The sequence below is a fragment of the Perna viridis genome, chromosome 2 (genome assembly GCF_037379345.1).
Source record: "Perna viridis isolate PV_CMFRI_1.1 ecotype Kerala chromosome 2, ASM3737934v1, whole genome shotgun sequence".
Lineage (NCBI taxonomy): Eukaryota > Metazoa > Mollusca > Bivalvia > Mytilida > Mytilidae > Perna > Perna viridis.
In genome coordinates this window covers 1044850-1068746 of record NC_142446.1, presented here as the reverse complement: position 1 = coordinate 1068746, position 23897 = coordinate 1044850, and the positions used below count along the sequence as shown (strand labels likewise).

The 23897-nt window shown below is 34.1% G+C and overlaps 1 protein-coding gene across 7 annotated transcripts in view; it reads left to right on the top strand.

Annotated features, from left to right (window-relative positions):
• The window catches only part of LOC148623241 (leucine-rich repeat-containing protein 9-like), an 81045-nt gene that overhangs the window by 41658 nt on the left and 15490 nt on the right, over positions 1 to 23897 (top strand). For all 7 annotated transcript variants that reach the window (XM_088564924.1, XM_088564927.1, XM_088564926.1 and 4 more), the window contains 10 exons: positions 703 to 759; positions 4913 to 5044; positions 8155 to 8421; positions 9301 to 9411; positions 12237 to 12524; positions 13967 to 14089; positions 15515 to 15690; positions 18020 to 18083; positions 19272 to 19453; positions 20184 to 20257. In XM_088564924.1, coding sequence (XP_088421050.1) covers positions 703 to 759; positions 4913 to 5044; positions 8155 to 8421; positions 9301 to 9411; positions 12237 to 12524; positions 13967 to 14089; positions 15515 to 15690; positions 18020 to 18083; positions 19272 to 19453; positions 20184 to 20257 — 1474 coding nt within the window. The remainder of the gene's footprint in view (positions 1 to 702; positions 760 to 4912; positions 5045 to 8154; positions 8422 to 9300; positions 9412 to 12236; positions 12525 to 13966; positions 14090 to 15514; positions 15691 to 18019; positions 18084 to 19271; positions 19454 to 20183; positions 20258 to 23897) is intronic.

The following is a 23897-nucleotide window of genomic DNA, read 5'->3' as shown; positions in this document are numbered from 1 at the left end:
TTTTAGTCTATTTTAAGATAGTAAGATTTTAACATCTTTCACCACTTCCATTTTGTATCAAGTTAACTCCAACTTTTCAGGGTTTGACCAATGCATTGGTATCAAGTTAGCTCAAGCTTTTCAGGGTTCGACCAATGCAGTGCCATCAAGTTAGCTCCAGCTTTTCAGGGTTCGACCAATGCAGTGGTATCAAATTAGGGGTATAATAGTATGGTGATGTTGTCGTTGACATCATCTTTCCTAGACATTTAGTCAATTTTTAGTCTCTTTACAAGATTTTAACATCTGTCACCACTTCCATTCTGTATCAAGTTAGCTCCAACTTTTCAGGGTTAGACCTATGCAGTGGTATCAAGTTGGCTCCAACTTTTTAGGGTTTGACCTATGCAGTGTTATCAAGTTAGCTCCAACTTTTTAGGGTTTGACCTATGCATTGATATCAAGTTAGCTCTAGATATTCAGGGTTTGACCTATGCAGTGGTATCAAGTTAGCTCCGACTTTTTAGGGTTTGACCTATGCAGTGGTATCAAGTTAACTCCTACTTTTCAGGGTTTGACCAATACAGTGGTATCTAGTTAGCTCCAACTTTTCAGGGTTCGATCTATGCAGTGGTATCAAGTTAGCTCCAACTTTTCAGGGTTCGACCTATGTAGTGATATCAAGTTGCTATGTGAAGCATTGTATTTGTTTTATTATTTCAGTGTATTGAATATTTAGATGTCAGCTTCAACAAAGTATCTTCCTTGGAAGGATTGAAGGTAAGTTTTTGTCAAAAGATACTGCATTGTAGCTAAGATACAAAAAATATATAACATTTTTTTAAAAATTAAGTAAATCTCATTGAATGACACCATAACAGCCTGCACATCAAGGCTGTAAAGGTAAAAAAACCTCGTCATTTGCTTACTTCATACATCAAAAATATATTGTCCTTATTGAAGATTGTTTAAGGATAATTTTGTCTGATAAATCCTCTTATTGTTTATAAGATATTAGAAAAGGATATTATAAGTGTCAATTATTCTATGTGCAATGTGCAGTCACCTGTGGCCTCATAATTTACTTGTCCATAGGATTTGTTGATTACATAATTATTGTACCCCTACTCAATGAGTGGGTTGTATATTTGAATCACCTTGTCTGTCTGTCATTCTGTCTGTCTGTCCATTCTAATTTTGTCACAGTTATTGTTTGATTTTAAATTTGACGTGTAGCTTCTTAAGAATGGGACATACATTATATAAGCCATGTTGGGTGCTGTCAATATTGACTTCCTGTTTTGTGGGACTTCATTTTTCACTATATGTGAAAAAAAAAAATTTCTCACAAAAATCTCAGCTGCCAATAGATGGATTGATTTGTGGCTTTATAGGATATTGTAAGTTATTTAGGTTGTTCTCTGGCTCTGATACAAGTGGGGGTAGACAAGACAACATGTACCACTTCATGTTTAACAACTTCATACCTTTGTAAACCCTGCCACACAAAGTTGTCAGGTACATTTGTATTGTGTAAAAAATGTGAGTGTTAATTTGTCTGTCCGCCCGCCTTTCTGTCTCCTGATGGTTTACAGATGATAAATTGAGAACATTTGACCATCCACCTTTTTTTCACCCATAGGTGGCAGGGTATCACTTAACTTTCCATTAATGCCCTATTTTTAGCTCACCTGGCTGTAGGCCATGTGAGCTATTGCCATCACTTGGCTTTCGTCTTCGTCGTCGAATTTCTTCAAACATCTTCTCCTCTGAAACTACTGAATAGATTTGCATGAAACTTATAATGACTGTTCCTTTAGAGTGTCCTGCACAAAATGATTGTTTGGATTTTTGATTGGTTAAAAAACATGGCCGCCATTACTAAAAATTGGAAATAGGGGGTCAGACAGCAGATTTTTGCATATATCTCCAAAACTGTTAGGTTTAGCCCAATTCTGACAGAGGGTAAAAGAATACAGCGTCTATCTGTGGTAAAATTTTAGTGAAAATCTGTTTACCCATGTTCGAGTTATTGCCCTTTGTGGTCTCTTTTGTTGTTTTTGATGTTATTACTTTAAAAAATCTTCTTCTCAAAAGCTGCTGTACAGAATTCAATGAAACTTGGTATTTTTTTTTTTTTAGGGTGGGTATCCGTAACAAAGTGACTGTTTGGATATTTGATTGGTTAAAAACATTGGCGCCTTTACTTGCCCTTGAGAGGTGAAAAATGACATTTTTTTTTTTACAGTTTTCACCTTATATCTTGAAAACTATGATAGATAGAATGAGACATGATTCTTATTATAAGGCCTACAAAAGTATCCAGGGATCAAAGTTATCAGACGATTCCATATAAGAGTTATTGCCCTTGAAAGGCAAAAAATTAGGTTTTTTATACACCTGTCTAAGATAGGACATATTATGGTGTACCGTTGTCCGTCTGTCGTCCACACTTCGGACAATAACTCAAAAATGCTTTCACCAACTTTATTGAAACTTTGGTGAATTGTTCATATTTATTGACATAAGTTCCCTTTCGATTTTCATAAATTTCAGAAATTTTCGTTTCCATGTTATAAATTTTATATTTTAAAAAAGGGGGATTTTCAAGTTTTCGGACAATAATTCAAAAACACTTTCACCTATTTTTATGAAACTTTGGTGCATTGTTCATAACCATTGATGTAAGCTCCCTTTTTTCTTTTTTTCTTTTTTTTTTTTTATATACACATTTCAGATTTTTCGTTTTCATATTATAAATTTTTATACTTAAAAAAAGTTGTCGCACAATTACTGAAAAACACTTACACTAACTTTTATGAAACTTTGGTGAATTATTCATATCTATTGAAGTAAGCTCCCTTCCGATTTGTATAAATGTCAAATTTTATGTTTCTGTGTTATGAAGTTTTACTCTTTAAAGAAAGCTGGAAACGGCCAAGGAAATTTTATTCGTTGAAAAATCGTTTTAAACAGACCGTTTGTTATGATGATTGACTAATAAATGTAAAAGGTACTTGGTAACTTTGTCAGAAAAGTGTGTTTTAAACAAGATAGAAATGTATGGGTGAAATCAAGACAACAAACTTAGTTAAAATTGAGGTAGCCTTGATAGTGCCAAATTTTTTATTTACTTTTTTTTGGGGGGAAGGGTATTTGACAGGGCTCACAGTATTTCTAGTTGATCATTTAAATTCATTAAAAGCATAAGGACAAGTTAAAAGGGCAATGGGTGTATCATGCGCTTAAAGCGCAGCTCTTTATTGCAGTTTTCAGTCAATATCTTGAAAACTATAATGATCCTCATGATAAGTCCTACCAAAGTCTTCATGGAGTCAAAATTGTCGGACAACTTCTTGTTAGAATTATTGCCCTTGAAAGGCAAAAATTTAGCCAAATGAGCGATTCAGGCTCCTGGGAGCCTCTTGTTGCTTCTAGCTGTTCTTTTTTTTTATTAAATAAACACATTTTTATTTTCTCAAAAAGTTCACAGTAAATGTGTAAACAAAACTATGGTCAATAAAGTTTGGAGGAAAATAAACATGGTGGAATGAAACCAACACCTGACATTGGCTGACTCTAAAGCCAACCTATACCACCTATTTCTGTGCAACTATGTATCCTTACTGCCAACCTGTACCAATCCTAACAGCTAATGGTTGTACCCCATAACTTAGCCTACCTGTACCAGCCCTAACAGTGAATGGTTGTACCCCAAACCCTAGACAACCTGTACCAACCCTAACAGTTAATGATTGTACCCCACACCCTAGCCAACCTGTACCAACCCTAACAGTTAATGGTTGTACCTCCACACCCTAGCAAACGTGTACCCACACTAACTGGTTAATGGTTATCCTTCACACCCTAGCCCACATGTACCAACCCTAACAGTTAATGGTTGTATCCCACACCCTAGACAACCTGTACCAACCCTAACAGTTAATGGTTGTATCCCACACCCTAGCCCACATGTACCAACCCTAACAGTTAATGGTTGTACCCCACACCCTAGCCAACTTATACCAAAACTAGTAGTTAATGGTTGAACCTCAACACCCTAGCCAACTTGTACCAACCCTGTCTGCTTAATGGTTGTACCCTACACCCTAGCCAACCTGTAACAACCCTAACAGTTAATGTTTGTACCTCCACAGCCTATCGAACTTTTACCAAAACTAACAATTTATGGTTTTACCCCACACCCTAGCCAACTTGCACCAACACTAATGGTTATCCTTCACACCCTAGCCAACCTGTACCAACCCTAACAGTTAATGGTTGTATCCCACACCTTAGCCAACCTGTACCAACCTTAACTGCGTAATGGTTGTACCTCACACCTTAGCCAACCTGTACCAACCCTAACCCTAACAGTAACTGATTGTACCCCACACCCTAGCCAACTTTTACCAAAACTAACAGTTTATGGTTTTACCCTACACCCTAGCCAACTTGTACCAACACTAACTGGTTAATGGTTATCCTTCACACCCTAGCCAACCTGTACCAACCCTAACTGCTGAATGGATGTACCTCCACACCCTAGCCAACTTGTACCAACCCTAACTGCTTAAAGGTTGTACCTCCACACCCTAACCAACCTGTACTAACCCTAACTGCTTAATGGGTGTACCTCCACACCCTAACCAACCTGTACCAACCCTAACAGTTAATGGTTGTACCCCATACCCTACTCAACCTGTACCAACCCTAACTGTTAATGGATGTACCTCCACACCCTAATCAATCTGTACCAACCCTAACATTTAATGGTTGTGCCTCCACACCCTAGCCAATCTTTACCAACCCTAACAGTTAATGGTTGTGCCTCCACACTTTAGCCAACTTGTACAACTTGCGTTTTTTGTTTTTACATCAGATCCCTTGCTCAACCCTAATTGTTACTGTTTACATACTGATTTTTTTTTAGAATGTGCCAAAGATGAAATTTCTGGATCTTAGTTGGAACAAACTGTGCAATACGAGAGAAGATTTGTCTATTTTAAGAAAGCATGTACCTAACTTGTTGATCCTGGATACAAGGCATAATAATTGGCAAAAGGTAAGCTTTGGGAACTATAGTCAGGAGCACAGATTTTATTAACTTTAAAATTTAACTATCAGTTATGAATCTATGAATATTTCAGGAAGTAAATGTAAAACTTCTTGTTTATTCTCAAATGTTCATAAAGTTTGCTGTCATTTTGAAATGTTTTCAGGGAAATAGAACTGTGTTTCAAGTCAATAACAACTAAGTAGTACACAATAACTAATTTGTGGTCAGTGTATGGTCCCTGTTCAAGGTTCATGTAGTTGGTTATTGCACATTATTTGATCAAAAATATAAAACAGTCCTTATGAAATATAAAATATGTTTAAGACCCAATTTCTAGTCAAATTAGAAATTTTGTCATAAATTACATGATTAGTTTGGACTATTTGAATCCCTGACTGCTGACCAATCACATTGATGATGTCACAGTACCAAACTGTTCTCCGTTGTTGTCAGTCCTCGTTAACAATTTTTCAAAATTCTTCTCCTCTGAAACTACTGGACCAAACAGAATAAATCTTAGTATGAATGTATCTTCTGGTATTTAGCATAGAATTGATGTGGAGATTTTTTATCTGTTGAAAAACATGGCTATCGTTACTGAAAAAAGGACATAGGGGTTAGTCAGAAGTTTTTCCCATATACCTAAATAATCATTAGGTTTAGCCAAATTCTGACAGAGCAAAAGTGTTAAGCATAATGAGATCTATCTGTAGTCAAATTTATGTATTAGGTCTCACTAACCACTTCCAACATTTCCATTACTTCACATGTTAAAAAAGTAATTTTCAAAGTTTCACTGTGAATTCCCAGGAAAAATGATATCTTATAGTTGCATACCATTGCGAAGCTTGGAAAATAAGGCTTTCAAAATCATTGTGCTAATGGTATGATGATTGTAGAAATTCTTCACAAAATTTACTTGAATAAATAGTACTGAAAATCCACAATTTTACCTTTTCTGCTAACTGACAGAATGACACATATGTAAACAATATTCATACACTTTTGTAGTAAATTACATGTATGATTTTAAAGTACACATTCTCAGCTTTATTTTGACTACTTTTAATCAGAATACACACAAATAATGCACTTACAATGCATAAGTCTAGGTTCAGTGTGTTTTTGGTATTACATAGGGGGGTGTCCATTTGACCTGGAAGTGGTTAGTAAGACCTTAATTTAAGACCTCCATGATGGAGTTATTGCCCATTTTTGATATTTTTTCCCAGTTTTTAATGTTATTTCTTTCAAAAATCTTCTCACCTTAAACTACCGAACCAATTAGAACCTCCTCTGACACCACTTGAACCTGGTATGAATATTTCTTAGGTTATTCTACATGTGGGTATTTGTCAGAAAAACATGGTCACAGTTACTAAAAATAGAACATAGGGTTCAGACAGAAGTTTTTTCCATATATCTCCAAAACTGTTAGGTTTAGCAAAATTTTGACACGGTTGAGAGTGTTCAGAATGATGAGATCTATCTGTTGACAAATTTTCGTGTTAATTCAATTAGCCATGTTGGAGTTATTGCCCTCTTTCAATGTTTTTTGGCTAGTTTTGACATCATTACTATCAAAAATTTTCTTTTCTGAACCAATTTGAATCAAACTTGGTACAAATGTTCCTGAGGGTATTTTGCATAGAATGACATGTTCTTTATTTTAAAAGTTTTCAGCTAATATATTGAAAACTATGATAGATAGAAAGAATCTTTCACTTGCTGAAATGTTCCTTATGATAAGGCCTACAAAAGTGTGCAGGGATCAAAGAAGTAGGATGACTGGTTGTTAGAGTTATAGCCCTTGAAAGGCAAAAAATGATGTTTTTAGCAGTTTTCAGCCAATATCATGAAACTATAATAGATAGATAGAAACTTTCAATTGATGTAATAATCCATATAATAAGTCCTACCCAAGTTTTCTTTAAGACAAAACTATTGGACATCTCCTTGTTAGAGTTATTGCCCTTGAAAGGAAAAAAAACTAACCATGTACGATTCAGTCTCCTGCGAGCCTCTTGTTTCACAGATTTCAGCCAATATCTTGAAAACTATGATAGATAGAAAGAAACTTTCAATTGCTGAAATGATCCTTATGGTAAGGCCTACAAAAGTCTGCAAGGATCAAAGTCCTTGTGGTCTTGCACCCTTGAAAGGCAAAAAGTGATGTTTTTAGTAGTATTTAGCCAATATCTTGAAAACTATGAAAGATAGATAGAAACTTTCAATAGATGAAATGATCCATATGATAAGTCCTACCAAAGTCCTTCGAGTTGAAATTGTCAAACAACTCCTTGTTAGAGTTATTGCCCTGGAAAAGCAAAAATTTAATGAGGTGAGCAATTTAGGCTCCTAGAAGCCTCTTGTTTTGTGTTGATGTGAATTTGACATAATGACTATACAAAACAGGTAATGTTGTCAATAGCAATGAATCAAAGACCATTTTAAGTCACCAAGTGCTTTTATTGCATTATTTGTCAGTTCTTGAGCGAGCCTTGAAACAAGGCTTATATCGACATAATGATGTCCCACAAATGCTTTATGAAGATTTGGTTTGCCAAAAGCTTTCGTATGATCACTTTGTGATCTGTACTGTGCTGAAAAAATGTTAAAAGTGGAATTTCTTGTTGCAAAATGTTATCAAAAACTTCCTAGTTTTCTGTTAACAGTTTGATTGTTTGCGTGTTTAATTTTATTATGTTATAAAAGGATTATTTTCAATTTTTGACCAGGTTATGCAAAACAACCAACTTTGGGGCAGTTTACATTTCACGAACTATGAAGTGCTGAACCAACAAGCATTAACTGCCCCAAAATTGGTTATGCGAGCATGAATTGGTAAAAAATTCAATAAAACAATCCTTGTAATTTAATTTCTAATTGATTAAAATTAGGATTTGTCCCTTCATCAAAGCCTTGTTTAGTTCAGAATTATTTGCTTTGTGATTGCAGACCTAATGAAGTCACAGTACCAAGTTATTTTATTGGAAATAACCTTTCTTACTCAGATAAGAAATAAACAATCAATTAAATTATATGTAATTAATTCTGGCAGAATGAAGTACGATACATTATAGCCTGGTAATCATTATATCCTCTATACATTACAGCCAGAGAATATTCGTTTGAGAATTATAGGAAGATTAAAGTCATTGACATTACTGGACGGATCTTGTGTATCTGAAACTGAAGCTACTGCTGCCCTGCGTGTAGCTGCCGGGTCAAGAATATCTCATCTGTCAATAATGACACATACACGGACTGATTCAAACAAACCAAGGTCTCTTAGTCTGATGACAACACCACATATTTTGGAGAAGACCAGTCGTAACAAGTTGGAGAAAGTCAATGATCATGATAGCCATTGGTTTCATAAGGTAAAAACTTTTCACTGCTCTTTTATCAATTAACTGATTAAAACCTTTTCGTATCCAAACAATTAACTTAAAGGGGAAATACTTTCCATCCATTAAATGTTGAAAACTATTGGTTGTAACCACTGGTAGATTTGTTTTTAATTAAAAAAAAAATAAAATCCCAAATGTCGAGATAGAATTATTAGGATTAAACAGCTGTTTTCGGTCGTTCTTGCATGTATGAATGGATCTTGGAGCTCCCAAACTCAGTTAACAACTTAAGGCTGTTCATGTAATGTTTAGGAGTGGAGATATATGTTCATACATGCATGAACGACCAAAAATAGCTGTTTAATCCTTATAATTCTATCTTCACATTTAGGAATTATCATTTTTTTTTTTTTTTTTTGAAATGTGTTGAACCGGTAAATGTAATTATGGAATCTAGTTCTGGGACAATTTAATTTGGGGCAAATTTACTTGTAGTTAGATTTTAAGCATTTATAAGTTTCTTTCCCCGAGCTGAAAATTACTCTCTGTAAACAAAATGTACTAGTAAAGTCAATGAGGATGTAGTAAACTATTCTTATGGCTATATTATGGCATTTTCATATGTTTGAAAACATGGCATCATATGTCTTGCATTCATATTTCAAAGCACACAAATAATATATGTTGCAATTTTTTTCTGTGTAGCATTTAGATCAGACTAATTCTGAATACATAAACAAAGTACCTAGAAAGGATGTGTTTCAAGTGTAAAGAAGCATTCTCATGAACACAATACATTCCCTCTCATATAACTATTAAAGAAAAAAAGGCATGTAGTGGCAGTGAAAAACTACAAGTTGAATAGTTTAAAGTGTTTTAATAATTGATTGGTGATGACTCATTTTCCAGGTGACATCCTTGAACCTGGATAAACAACATGTTACAAAGCTTTCTGGTTTGGAGAGGTTAGAAAATTTAAAATGGGCTTCATTTGCTGAAAATGATATTACTAAGATTGAGGTAAGAATAATCTCATAACCATAACAATTTTCTGTATAAACCATAAAGATATTTTATGGGACAGACCATGTGACAATAGATGGTACAGTCCATGTTATAATATTTTACATAATCAATGTGACAATATATTGGATAGTCCATGTGACAACAAATTAGACAGTCCATGTGATTATATATTAGATAGTCCATGTGACAATATATTAGTATGTCAATGTGATAGTAGATTAGACAGTTCATGTGACAATTGATTAGACAGTCTATGACATCTGTGTAACAATAGATTGGACAGTCAATTTGACAATTAATTAGACAGTTTGTGTGACATAAGATTAGACAGTCTATGTGGCAAGCAGTTTGACAGTCTAAGTGACAATCTGTGTGATAATAGATTGGACAGACCATGTGACAATGGATTAGACAATTCATGTGACAAAAATTGAACAGGCAATGTGAATAAAGATTTGACATTCCATATGACAGTTGATTAGACAGTTCATGTGACAATTGATTAGACAGTCTATGACATCTATGTAACAATAGATTGGACAGTCAATTTGACAATTAATTAGACAGCCTATGTGACAATTAATTAGACAGTTTGTGTGACATAAGATTAGACAGTCTATGTGGCAAGCAGTTTGACAGTCTAAGTGACAATCTGTGTGATAATAGATTGGACAGACCATGTGACAATGGATTAGACAATTCATATGACAAAAATTGAACAAGCAATGTGAATAAAGATTTGACATTCCATATGACAGTTGGTTAGACAGTTCATGTGACAGTAGATTAGAACACTCATTTGACAAAAGATTGGAAGTCCATGTTACTATACATTGTGGAAATCCAAGTTACTATACATTGTGAAAATCCATGTTACTATAGATTGTACAGTTAATGCATCAAATAATTAGGCAGTCCGTGTTACAAGAGATTGGACAGTCCATGTGACAATAATAAGACAGTTCATGGGCAATAGATTATTTTAGATAATATATAAGATTAGAAGTCTATGTGACAATTTGTGTGATAATAGATTGGACTGTTAATGTTACAATAAATTGTACAGTCTTTGTGTCAATCTGTATGATAATTTATTTGAGAGTCCATGTGATGATATTTTGGACAGTCCATGTGACAATAGATTAGACAATCTATGTGACAATTTACGAAGCAATAGATTATATTTGACAGTCCATGTGACAATTAATTAGACACTCTTTAACAATAGATTGGACAGTCCATGTGACAAGTAATTAAACAGTCTATGTGACAATAGATTGCACAGTCCATAAGACAAGAGATTGGACAGTCCATGTGACAATTATTTGACAGTCTATCTGACAAAAGATTAGACAGTCTATGTATTAATCTGTGTGATAATAGATTGGACAGTTCATGTGACAATATATTTGACAGTCAATGTGACAGTATATTGGACAATCTATGTGACAATATGCATGACAATAGATTGGTGGACCATGTGACAATATGCATGACAATAGATTGGATGGACCATGTGACAGTATTTAAGATGATTTATGTGACAATAGATTAGACTGACCATGTGACAATATAAAAGATGGTTTATGTGATAACAGATTAGACACCCGATGTGACAGTATATAAGATAGTCTATGTGTCAATAGACTGGATGGTTCATGTGACAATATATAAGACGGTCCATGTGACAATAGATTAGATGATCCATGTGACAATATGTGTGACAATAGATTGGACTGTCCATGTGACAATATCAAAGATGGTCTATGAGACAATAGATAAGACAGTTTGTATGGCAATAGATTGGACAATACAGGTGACAATATATAAGATGATTTATGTGACAATAGATTGGACTTTCCATGTCATATTATAAAAGTCTATGTAACAATAGATTGGATGGTCCATGTGACAATATATAAGATGGTCTATGTGACAAGATTGGATGGTCTGTGCAACAAAAGTTTTGGATGGTCAGTGTGACAATGTGCAAGATGGTCTATGTGACAATATATTGGACTGTCCATGTGACAATATCAAAGATGGTCTGTGTGACAATAGATTGGATGATCCATGTGATGCTATATAAGATGTATATTTGACAATAGATTGGACTGTCCATGTAACAATTTATAAGATGGTCTTTGTGACAATAGATTAGACGGTCCATGTGACATTATAACAGATGGTCTGTGTGACAATAGATGAGACGGTCTGTGTTGCAATAGATTGGATGGTCCATGTGACAATATATAAGATGGTCTATATGACAACAGATTGGATGGTCTATGTGATAATATATAAGATGGTCTATGTGGCAATAATTTTGGATGGTCGATGTGACAATGTATAAGATGGTATATGTGACAATAGATAAGAAGGTCCATATAACAATGTATAAGATGGTTTATGCGATGATAGATTATACAGTCTATGCCACAATAGATTTGATTGCCCATGTGACAATATATAAGATGGTCTATGTGACAGTAGATGCCTTATTGGACAATAAATTGGACAGTTCATGTGACAATATATAAGATGGTCTTAGTGACAATAGATTAGATGGCCCATGTGACATTATAACAGATGGTCTGTGTGACAATAGATTAGACAGCCTATGAGACAATATATAAGATGGCCCATGTGACAATATATAAGTTGGTCTATGTGACAATTGATTAGATGGCCCACAAGACAATACATAAGATAGTCTATGTGACAGTTGGTCTGATGGAAGGAATGACTAATGTTAACATTATGTACTATTGATGTACTGATTGTTTAGTTATCTTAACATTTATCTGTTTATCCATCAGGGTCTTGAGCACTGCCACAAGTTACAAGAGTTGTCATTAGATAATAACTGTATATCCAAGTTAGAGGGAATTGGTAAACTAACACAGCTACGCAGACTAAGTCTGGACTCTAATTATATCTCTACATTGGAGGACACTGGAATACAGTACTTGACTGGCCTTGCTTACTTGTCACTGGAGAACAATAAAATAGTTTCCCTTTCTGGTGTACAAAAACTGAACTCATTAATGGAGCTTTACATGGGAAATAATATTCTCAACTCTGTCAGAGAAATCTTCTATCTAAAGGTAATATGCTTCTAGGAGTTTATTTCGTGCGTCTGTCCACCTGGATCATTATACTCCCCCCCCCCAACTAACAAAGTTTGGGGGTATATAGGAATCATCCTGTGTGTTCATCTGTCTGTCTGTCGACATTGCAAGCGCAACTCCTCCTAAACAGCTCAAGGGATTTTGATGAAATTTTGTAGGAAGGTTGGGTAACATATATTGATGTGCATGAAGGAATACAATTACTGTCTGAGATCTCCAAAGGTAGGTAATCCAAATAATGGGTTTTACATGTTATAACTTCCTAAGCGCAACTCCTAAACAGCTCTAGGGATTTTGATGAAATTTTATAGGAAAGTTGGGTGTCATATGTAGATGTACATGAAGGAAAATAATTACTGTTGGAAGACTCCAAAGGGAGATCAACAATTGTTTTCCATTTAAGTCCATTTGAATTGGGCTTGCTCAAAGTATTTCTAGTTATACAGGTTTCTGATTACACACTCATGAAAGCAAAGATATCAGAAAATGTTCATGAGACAAGAACCACAGCAATTAAATTCAAATTTAAATTAAAAAAAACAATAAGCCGCAACATATGGAACTTATAGCAAAGCCATATCACCCCGATTGATTACCCCTTAACCTACTGTTTACAAAATTGTAAAAAAAAATCAAAATTATATAAAAGATTATTGTGTAACTATAATGAAATACACAATATCACCCCCTCACATTACAGAGAATTGTTTAACAGATAGAAAATAGTTACCACTTATAGATAGAAAATCTACTTAAGTCTGGATGTTTAAAGATAAATAAATAAGACAAACAGATAGAGGATGCTAACACAATATTGAAATAAATTTCTAATGGTTTTATTTGACTGGGTTGTTTATATTCCCTGATACCCTGTTTTGATTATATCCCCTGATACCATGTTTTGATTATATCCCCTGATACCATGTTTTGTTTTTATCCCTTGATACATTGTTTTGATTATATCCCTTGTTACTATACTTTGTTTTTATCCCCTGATACCATGTTTTGTTTTTATCCCCTGATACAATGTTTTGTTTATATCCCCTGATACCATGTTTTGTTTTTATCCCCTGATACATTGTTTTGTTTATATCCCTTGTTACTATACTTTGTTTTTATCCCCTGATACCATGTTTTTTTTTTATCCCCTGATACAATGTTTTGTTTATATCTCCTGATACTCTCTTGAGTATATCCCCTGATACACTTTTATTTATATCCCCTGATACTCTGTTTTGATTATGTCCCGTGATACTCTGTTTTACTTATGTCCCCTGATACTCTGTTTTGTTTATATTCCCTGATACTCTGTTTTACTTATGTCCCCTGATACCCTGTTTTGATTATATCCCCTGATACCATGTTTTGATAAGGAATTAACCAGGTAAACATGATGATAACTTAATTCTGTTTTCTAGTCTTTACCAAATCTGGTGATTTTGGATTTGTATGGAAACCCTGTGGTGCATGAGATGGAAAACTACAGACTGTTTATCATATACCACCTGAAAACTCTGAAGGCTCTGGATGGCTTAGCAATTGTGAGTGATTGGAAATGTTTTATATAACAACTACTTGTTATGTGGAGTACTTTTGCACTGTTATTCAACTGTAATGATTATATTGGGTTTTGGTCAAGATGTTCATTGAATAGAATGAATAGATACATCTAAGTAAAGGAGGAGGGTTCAAAGATTAATGAACTCCAATACACTTTGATAGATGATTTAAATGAAATCATGCATTGTAGGTACCTGGAAGCAGGTGACATGTAAATATCACATGTACAGAATTTCAAAAATGTAAAAAAAACTTTTTCACCACCTAGATTAGGGTCATTGTGTCTCTGCACAGCTACATCACCACCTAAATTAGGATCATTGTATCTCTGAACAGCTACATCACTACACATCACCACCCACCTTCCGGTCACTGTACCTCTGTACAACTACATCACCACATATCACCACCAACCTTAGGGTCATTGTATCTCTACAGCTACATCTCTACACATCACCACCTAGATTTGGATCATTGTATCTCTGTACAGCTACATCACCACATACCACAACCCACCTTTGGGTCATTGTATTTCTGTACAGCTACATCACTACACATCACCACCTAGATAAGGGTTATTGTATCTCTGAACAGCTACATAACTACACATCACCACCCACCTTTGGGTAATTTTATCTCTGTACAGTTACATCACTACACATCACCACTCACCTATGGGTCATTGTATCTCTGTACAGCTACATCACCACATATCACCACCTACATTTGAGTCATTGTATCTCTGTACAGCTACATCACCACATACCACAACCCACCTTTGGGTCATTGTATTTCTGTACAGCTAAATCACTACACATCACCACCTAGATTAGGGTCATTGTATCTCTGTACAGTTAAATCACTACACATCACCACCCACCTTTGGGTCATTGTATCTCTGTACAGCTACATCACCACATATCACCACCAACCTTAGGGTCATTGTGTCTCTGTACAGCTACATCACTACACATCACCACCTAGATTAGGGTCATTGTATCTCTGTACAGCTACATCACCACATACCACATCCCACCTTTGGGTCATTGTATCTCTGTACAGCTACATCACTACCTATCACCACCAACCTTAGGGTCATTGTATCTGTATCTATACAGCTACATCACTACACATCACCACCCACCTTTGGGTCATTGCATCTCTGTACAGTTACATCACCACCTATCACCACCTAGATTAGGGTCAGTGTATCTCTGTACAGCTACATCACCACATGTCACCACCAACATTAGGGTCAGTGTATCTTTGCTCAGCTACATCACTACACATCACCACCTATCTTAGGGTCATTGTATCTTTCTTCAGATGCTGTTATACACTTTTAGTTTTATATGAAACTGAAATGTGTTGGTTTTGAGGATAAAGCTGACATTTTTTATTATCAGGAAGCAACAGAAGGTAGTATAGCTAAGGATACATTTGGTGGTAGACTTACACCTGATTTTGTTGCTGAGAAGTTGGGTCATTCTAACTTTGAAGAAGTCAGAGAGTTAGATTTACCTAATAGTGCCATACGTATTGTAGATCTTGGACTTAATGACACATTCCTCAATCTTAGAAGGTAAGTTATTGAAATTTTTACAATTTTTTAAATTGCTTTTTTGTAAAAAAATATTTATCAAAAAAGCTTTAAGAGAAAACATCCTTTTTTTTCTATTGCCATCACTTGGTGTCCATTGTCATCGTCGTCCATGTTCACAATTCTTCAAACATCTCCTCTGAAACTACTGAATGGATTTGGATGAAACTTAAGATGATTGTTCCTTAAAGTATTCTGCACATAATGACTATTTGGATTTTATATCTGTTAAAAAAACATGGCCGCCATTACTAAAGATAGACAGCAGTTTTTTGCATATATCTCCAAAACCGTTAGGTTTAACAAAACTCTGACACAGGGGTAAAAGTGTTCATCATGATGAGATCTATCTGTGGTTAAATCTTTGTGAGAATTTGTTGACCCATGTTGGAGTTATTGCTATTTTTGATTTTTTTTTTTGTTTTTGATGTTATTACTTTCAAAAATCTTCTCCTCAGAATCTACTGTACAGAATTTAATGAAAGTTGGTATTACCGGTACTGTTTTTTATGGTATCCTGCACAAAATGACCATTTGGATTTTTGATTGGTGAAAAAACATGGTCACTGTTACTAAAAATAGAACATAGGGTCAAAATGCTTTTTTTTGCTATTTTTTCCTCGGCTATAGAAGAATAATGAAAATGAAAGCTACCGCAAGATAAACATGATATTCTGAGTTGACTGGCAGTATTGAAATTATTTTTTAGGCGGCCGTTTTCAAAATGGCTGCCATTTTACAACCATTTTCACCAGTTACTCAGATTTCTTCTTTAGGAAACTAGGTGTTAAAAGTTGAATGGTGATGAAAGATCATTCTGGGCGTCCATTTTCCTGGTAATTTTGATCCTCGCTATGATTTTAATGATAATTGGTTTATTTAGTAAACATGGTCTTCTGATAAGAATGGTGATGATGAAAGTGTTGGATAGCCATGGTTTAACTTAATTTTATGTTCTTTTTCAGCAAGTGTATACTGGGCTAATGCCTCCTTAGACCCTGTGGAGTAACAGGGCATAGGGGTATCCCTGCCCAAATTTTTCTCAGAGGTTCTAAAAACACTTTTAAGGCATTTCCAACATTTTACAGTACCTTAGGTACTCTTTTGAACTTAAAGTATTAATCAGTATATGCTCTTTTTCAGCAATTTTTTTGTCCAACATGGTAACAAAGCATGGTACCTTTACTTACTTAGTTAATAAGGTATGGTTTGCCAGATGAGTGATTCAGGCTCTTTGAGAGCTTCTTGTTATTTTTTCAACATTTATTTTACCCTGGCCCAGCAGACAAATTTTGGGAAGGTGCATAGAAATCACCCTGTCTATCTGTTTGTCTGTCCACACATCTTGTGAGCACAACCTCTTAAACCCCCCTAATGGATTTTGAGAGAGTTAGGCGTTACATGAAAGTTCATGAAGAAAGTAGTTATTATCAGATCCATTTAAGGGGAAATAATCAAACCTAAGGGTTTAACGTGAGTAGTGTTATGTCCTAGCCAAACAGTGGTTATTATTTATGTGAGTTTGCTCACAGTATTTATAGTTAATAGTGAATTTGCAGAGGGTATAAAGTTTTTGACCGTCACTCCATCATTAGTTTTCCTGACTTTTTTTCTAAAATCTTGCAGATTTTGAGCTGATTTTTTTGGTATGTGAATCTACAATGATGAGTTACAGATCAAGTTTATGTTTTGTTCTGCTCTGCTCTGCTGATTTTTAATTTTTACTGAAAAATAACAGGCCTTGGACTTAGCAAATTTCATTAAGATGACATTTTTCTGAATTTTTTTCTCAACACTTTCAGATATTGAGCTGATTTTAGGTATGTGAGTCTACAATGTACCATGATGAGTTACAGATCAAGTTAATGTTTTATTTAGATTGAATTAAGACCCTTTGTTTTTTTTTTAATTCAAATTCTTTTTAATCAAGAGTCCAATATGTGGACATGTGGGGTATGAGATGGTGCTCACTAAGGTTCTTTAATTAAGTAATGGTCTTTATAAAAAAAATCAGACAGAAGGTGATTCATGCATGTTTAAACCTCACCAAATTCACTTTTTTACAGATCTGAATATGGAAAGGACATGTTACATTAAAATATAGCATATGTAGATTGACAAAGCATTGTTTGTCCAGTGGGTTTTTCTCTACCATGAATTACTTTAATATGTGCATTGTCTGAATTTTATATGGATGGTACTTAATATAAAAACCATGATGAGGTTTCAAGGAGCAATATGATACTAATGTTTATGATGTAATTTTGTGATCAAATACATTGCCTTACATCATCATTATTTTTACTTGTAGTGTTAACTTGGAACACAACAATCTGACCTCATTTAGTGGACTTGTTCATCTTCCTAATTTACGGGTAAGTTTGTATACACTCAAAGATTAATGGTGCCAACATGGCCAGCAGAATGTTGCCTTAGTGTTGTATTTTTGTGTTGTTACTCCACACTTAGGGATAGACTGTAGTTTTGTGCTGTATTTTTGAGTTGTTACTCAAAACTAAGAGATAGATTGTACCCTAATGCTGTAGTTTAGAGTTTTTATTCCACAATTAAGGATAGATTGTACCTTTTCGCTGTATTTTTGAGTTGTAACTTCACACTTTGGTATATATGTTGCCTTTGTGCTGTATTTTATACCAACTGCAAAAGTGATGAGGGGGAGTATACAGGATTCACCCCATCAGTTTGTCCGTCTGTCCACATTTCTTGTAAGGGCAACTCCTCCTTAACTGCTCAAGGGATTTTGATGAGACTTTATAGGAAGTTTGGACATTATATATAGATGTTCATGAGGAATATACTTACTGTAGGGATACTCCAAGGGGAGATAATCCAAATTTAGGTTAAGTAATACTCCAGCTAAGGATCATGCAAAATGTGAGTCATGGGTAAAAAGCCTACATATTTTTATTTTTGATATTTTGTTTGAAATGTCATAGTAAACAGAAAATAACATGTGGTTTTTCATATAACCCATGCTCTAGGAGATAAAAATTATATAGAATGCACAGTAGATTTCAAAATTAAGGGAGATAACTCTGTAAATGACGCTCAAATACAATAGAATCTACTGGATTTTCAATGTTGATTATATCCTAAGAGCAGGCAGATTGGAATGAATAATTACATATTTCATAGTATAGACCCATAAAACAACTTAATTTACAAAAATAAAAATATGTAGCCTTTTTGGGGTGTATCACATTTTTCAGATATTTCATGCTTCTTACAAAGACAGCTACTTAAAACCTCATAAGTACAACTTCTCCTAAATCGCTCAAGGGATTTTAATGAAACTAAATAGGAAGGTTGAGCATCGTATATAGATGTGTCTGAAGGAATATAGTTACTGTCAGATGACTGCAAAGAGAGAAAGTTGAACTTATGTGTGGGGGTATTCTTTTTGTGAGCTTGCTCACAGTGTAGTTGTTACTTCACATTTAAGGATAGTTGGTGCCTTTGTGCTGTATATTTAGTTGTTATTCCACATTTAGAAGTAGATGGTTCTTTTGTGCTGCATGTTTGAGTTGGGTTTTTTTTTGTAGGTTCTTTGTTTGAATCACAATCACATAGAGTGTATAATGCCTCGACAAAAACCAGTTCAGAATAAGAGGGTTTCTGTTGTTGGTACAGTCATTAATAATCGTGGAGGAGATTTCTTCAACAACAATAACAGTACAGATTCTCTTGCTCCTGTCATGGAAAACTTAGAGGTTCTACATTTAGGGTAAATATCATGCATCAGTCTGAAAAATTTCCTTTGTTTCAGAATGTATTTTAAGTAAGGCATAAATTATGCGCAGCTTAAGGCATTAAAGATTTGAAAATTGTTGACTTTTTGGGGTATATTGTAGAATGTCTTTTAATATTTTCGTGTCATTTGATTTATTATATCCCCTTACAAAGTTTTTTTTTTTTGGGGGGGGGGTTTATAGGAATTACACCATCTCTCTGTCTGTCCACATTTATTGTAAGCCCTACTCCTTCTAAACTGTCAAGGGATTTTCATGTAATTTTATAGGAAGGTTTAGTATCATATGCAGATGTGTATGCAGAAATATAATCACTGTCTATGGACTTCTAGAGGAGATAATTCAACTTAAGGGTTTTACATGGTAAAACCTCGTAAGCGCAACTCCTCCTAAAGAACACTAGGGATTTTGATGTAATTTTATAGGAATGTTGGATGTCATATGTAGATGTATATGAAGGAATATATATACTGTTGGATAATGCCAAAGGGAGATAATCCAACAAACTTCGTACATTGATGTCTAGTTGAAGTGCGGTTTTTCTTTTTGTGAGCTTGCTTACAGTATTTCTAGTTCATACATATGAATTATTTTAGGATTACAAACATCAAATGTTATTTAGTTCCCTTACTAAAGATAGTTCTGTTTGGTTTGGTTGTTGACCATTAGTACAAAAGATGTATTTTTCTTTGTTCTTAATTGTAGTTATAACAATATTAAAGATATGGCTTCCTTACAACTTGGAAGACTGACATCTTTAAAAGCTTTGTTTTTACAAGGTGAGTAAAAAGATAAAACATGTAGTATCCTTTATGGGCTTAGCTGTAAATTAATAGGATGAATTATATAAGTAAAACTATTTAATTTTTTGTAATAATGAATAAATCTGCTCTCTATAAAATGGTGTAAATTACTCTCTATAGCTACTCTCTATAAAACAGTGTCAATTACTCTCTATAGCTACTCTCTAAAAAAACAGTGTCAATTACTCTCTATAGATACTCTCTAAAAAAACAGTGTCAATTACTCTCTATAGCTACTCTCTATAAAACAGTGTCAATTACTCTCTATAGCTACTCTCTATAAAACAGTGTCAATTACTCTCTATAGATACTCTCTAAAAAACAGTGTCAATTACTCTCTATAGCTACTCTCTAAAAAAACAGTGTCAATTACTCTCTATAGATACTCTCTAAAAAAACAGTGTCAATTACTCTCTATAGATACTCTCTAAAAAAACAGTGTCAATTACTCTCTATAGCTACTCTCTAAAAAACAGTGTCAATTACTCTCTATAGCTACTCTCTAAAAAAACAGTGTCAATTACTCTCTATAGCTACTCTCTATAAAACAGTGTCAATTACTCTCTATAGATACTCTCTAAAAAAACAGTGTCAATTACTCTCTATAGCTACTCTCTAAAAAACAGTGTCAATTACTCTCTATAGCTACTCTCTAAAAAAAACAGTGTCAATTACTCTCTATAGCTACTCTCTATAAAACAGTGTCAATTACTCTCTATAGATACGCTCTAAAAAAAACAGTGTCAATTACTCTCTATAGCTACTCTCTAAAAAACAGTGTCAATTACTCTCTATAGATACTCTTTAAAAAACAGTGTCAATTACTCTATAGCTACTCTCTAAAAAAACAGTGTCAATTACTCTCTATAGCTACTCTCTATAAAACAGTGTCAATTACTCTCTATAGCTACTCTCTAAAAAACAGTGTCAATTACTCTCTATAGCTACTCTTTATAAAACAGTGTCAATTACTCTCTATAGCTACTCTCTAAAAAAACAGTGTCAATTACTCTCTATAGCTACTCTCTAAAAAAACAGTGTCAATTACGGTTACAGACCACCAATTCAACCAATGAGCATTTGGAACGTATGCAAAAATAGTCCTACGCAGAAATTACCCCTGTTCTTCATAGTGCTGTGAAAAAAGTTCTCATCTTATTTAAAAAATTTAAACAGTTTCTGAAAGGAAAAACATTTCTGTACATTTTATAGGTGCATTTTGCTTCTTGTGATGTGAAGCCTAATCTCCATAATGATTTTTAAATATACCCCTATCTTGTGAAAACACTGGGATTTCCCATGCTATTTATAGACCCTTCACTTCCGGTGACCAGTACTGCACTGCAAGTCTGCTAACCCCACATGCCATTCTGAGGATTGTGAGCTGACATATGTAGAATCATGCTGATATATAGTCATCTGCAGGTTAAAGTTAAGGTAAAGTCCAGAGAAGCCATTGAATATTGTGAAATTAGCATAGAAGCCTATGGGAAGTGGAATTAGTGGTTTTTAGCCTTAAGATGAAGCCATGGCAAAATGAAAAGTTTCTTGAAATAGCTTTAAACTACTTGAAGATCTTGTTAACTTTGCCATGAGAGGAATACACTACAAAAATCCTTCAAAATATGCATTTTTTTAAGTTATAGGTCCAAATTATGGAAAATTGGTCTTTTTGGCTGATTTTTATGTCCTATCTTGTAAAAAGTGTAGAAAATTTAGTAAAAATATCAAATATTAAACTTTGAGGGCTATATTTACCTAAATATGGTAGTAATAAGCACTTGAAATCAAGTTTTGTGTAGATTTGAGCAAAAATTAGGTTAGAATTGAGGAAAACCTCACTTTCATTACTGCAGTTAAGGCCATATAAGCATTCTCCTATGGCAACATGGAAAATCCATTATTGAGCACTTTTTTTGCTTTAGGTGCCCTTTACTGGTCATGTTTTAATGTGAAAACACTGTATTTACAAATTTAAAGCCAAATATATCACCTTTTGTGAAAATTTAAAGATTTAGGATTTTTGACATGTGATCAAGAAAAAGGGGGAGGCATGTCAGAAATAAATTTTTAAAAATAGACCAATTTCTCAGAAAATGATTACTTTTAAAACTATTTCTTCATTAATATTGTTAAAAAACAAGTTGTGATTGATATTTTTTATTTGAAAAGTCAGAAAAAGTTCTTTGCAAATATTTAATGCATTTCAGTATGGTAGAATATTTTCACTTTTTTGCTCGCACAACTTGGTTACCCTATATTTAAAAATCAAATATTTAAAAAAGTGCTTGTCACATTTCACTGAAACTTTGCAAATGCATTCAGTATGTGTGTAGGAAGATACCTGTATAGTTATTTATTTTTTCTAAGACAAAAAGTGACTCTTTAGGTTACAGACCACCAATTCAACCAATGAGCATTTGGAACGTACACAAAAATAGTCCTACGCAGAAATTACCCCTGTTCCTCATAGTGCTGTGAAAAAAGTTCTCATCTTATTTAAAAAATTTAAACAGTTTCTGAAAGGAAAAACATTTCTGTACATTTTATAGGTGCATTTTGCTTCTTGTGATGTGAAGCCTAATCTCCATAATGATTTTTAAATATACCCCTATCTAGTGAAAACACTGGGATTTCCCATGCTATTTATAGACCCTTCACTTCCGGTGACCAGTACTGCACTGCAAGTCTGCTAACCCCACATGCCATTCTGAGGATTGTGAGCTGACATATGTAGAATCATGCTGATATATAGTCATCTGCAGGTTAAAGTTAAGGTAAAGTCCAGAGAAGCCATTGAATATTGTGAAATTAGCATAGAAGCCTATGGGAAGTGGAATTAGTGGTTTTTAGCCTTACTCTCTATAGCTACTCTTTATAAAACAGTGTCAATTACTCTCTATAGCTACTCTCTATAAAACAGTGTCAATTACTCTCTATAGCTACTCTGTATAAAACGATGTCAATTACTCTATAAACATGTGTAAATTACTCTCTGTTTAAATGGTGTTAAAGGAGACATGACATTAAAATTTAAATTTTTACCTGTCATCAACGATGAAAGCAAGTCTAGTAACTGCTCCACTTTATCCGTCAGTCCGTCTTGCTTAACACTACATACTTTGTGTAATCTGTTAATCAAAAAGTATTAAAGCAATATCAAACTTGCACAGAAATTATATATACATATTGAAGACCTACACCACCTAATATTATGGAGAAATGTGATAAATTTTTTCTACATTTTTAGTATGTTGAACTTAGCAACTTTATGTCACTTCAAGTTGTAAATGGTATCTTCTTTTTGCTAACTGTAAATTAAAGCAACATTATTTGAACTTTGCTCTGTATTTTTTTACATATTGAAGATATCCACCTCCTTTTATGGAGAAATTAAATACTTTCGTACATTTTAAGCATGTTGAACTACACAATTTATTTTATCATGGTATGCTATCATTAGGACATTACATAAGGAAATTTGTAACAAATGTGGTTTTTGCTTATTGTTTTCATATTTTGAAGACACCTATATATGGCTGACAAACAGTCAGTCCACACTTATAGTTTAATGATCTGTAATGTCAAATATAAAATGGAGTATCAACTTCAAGTG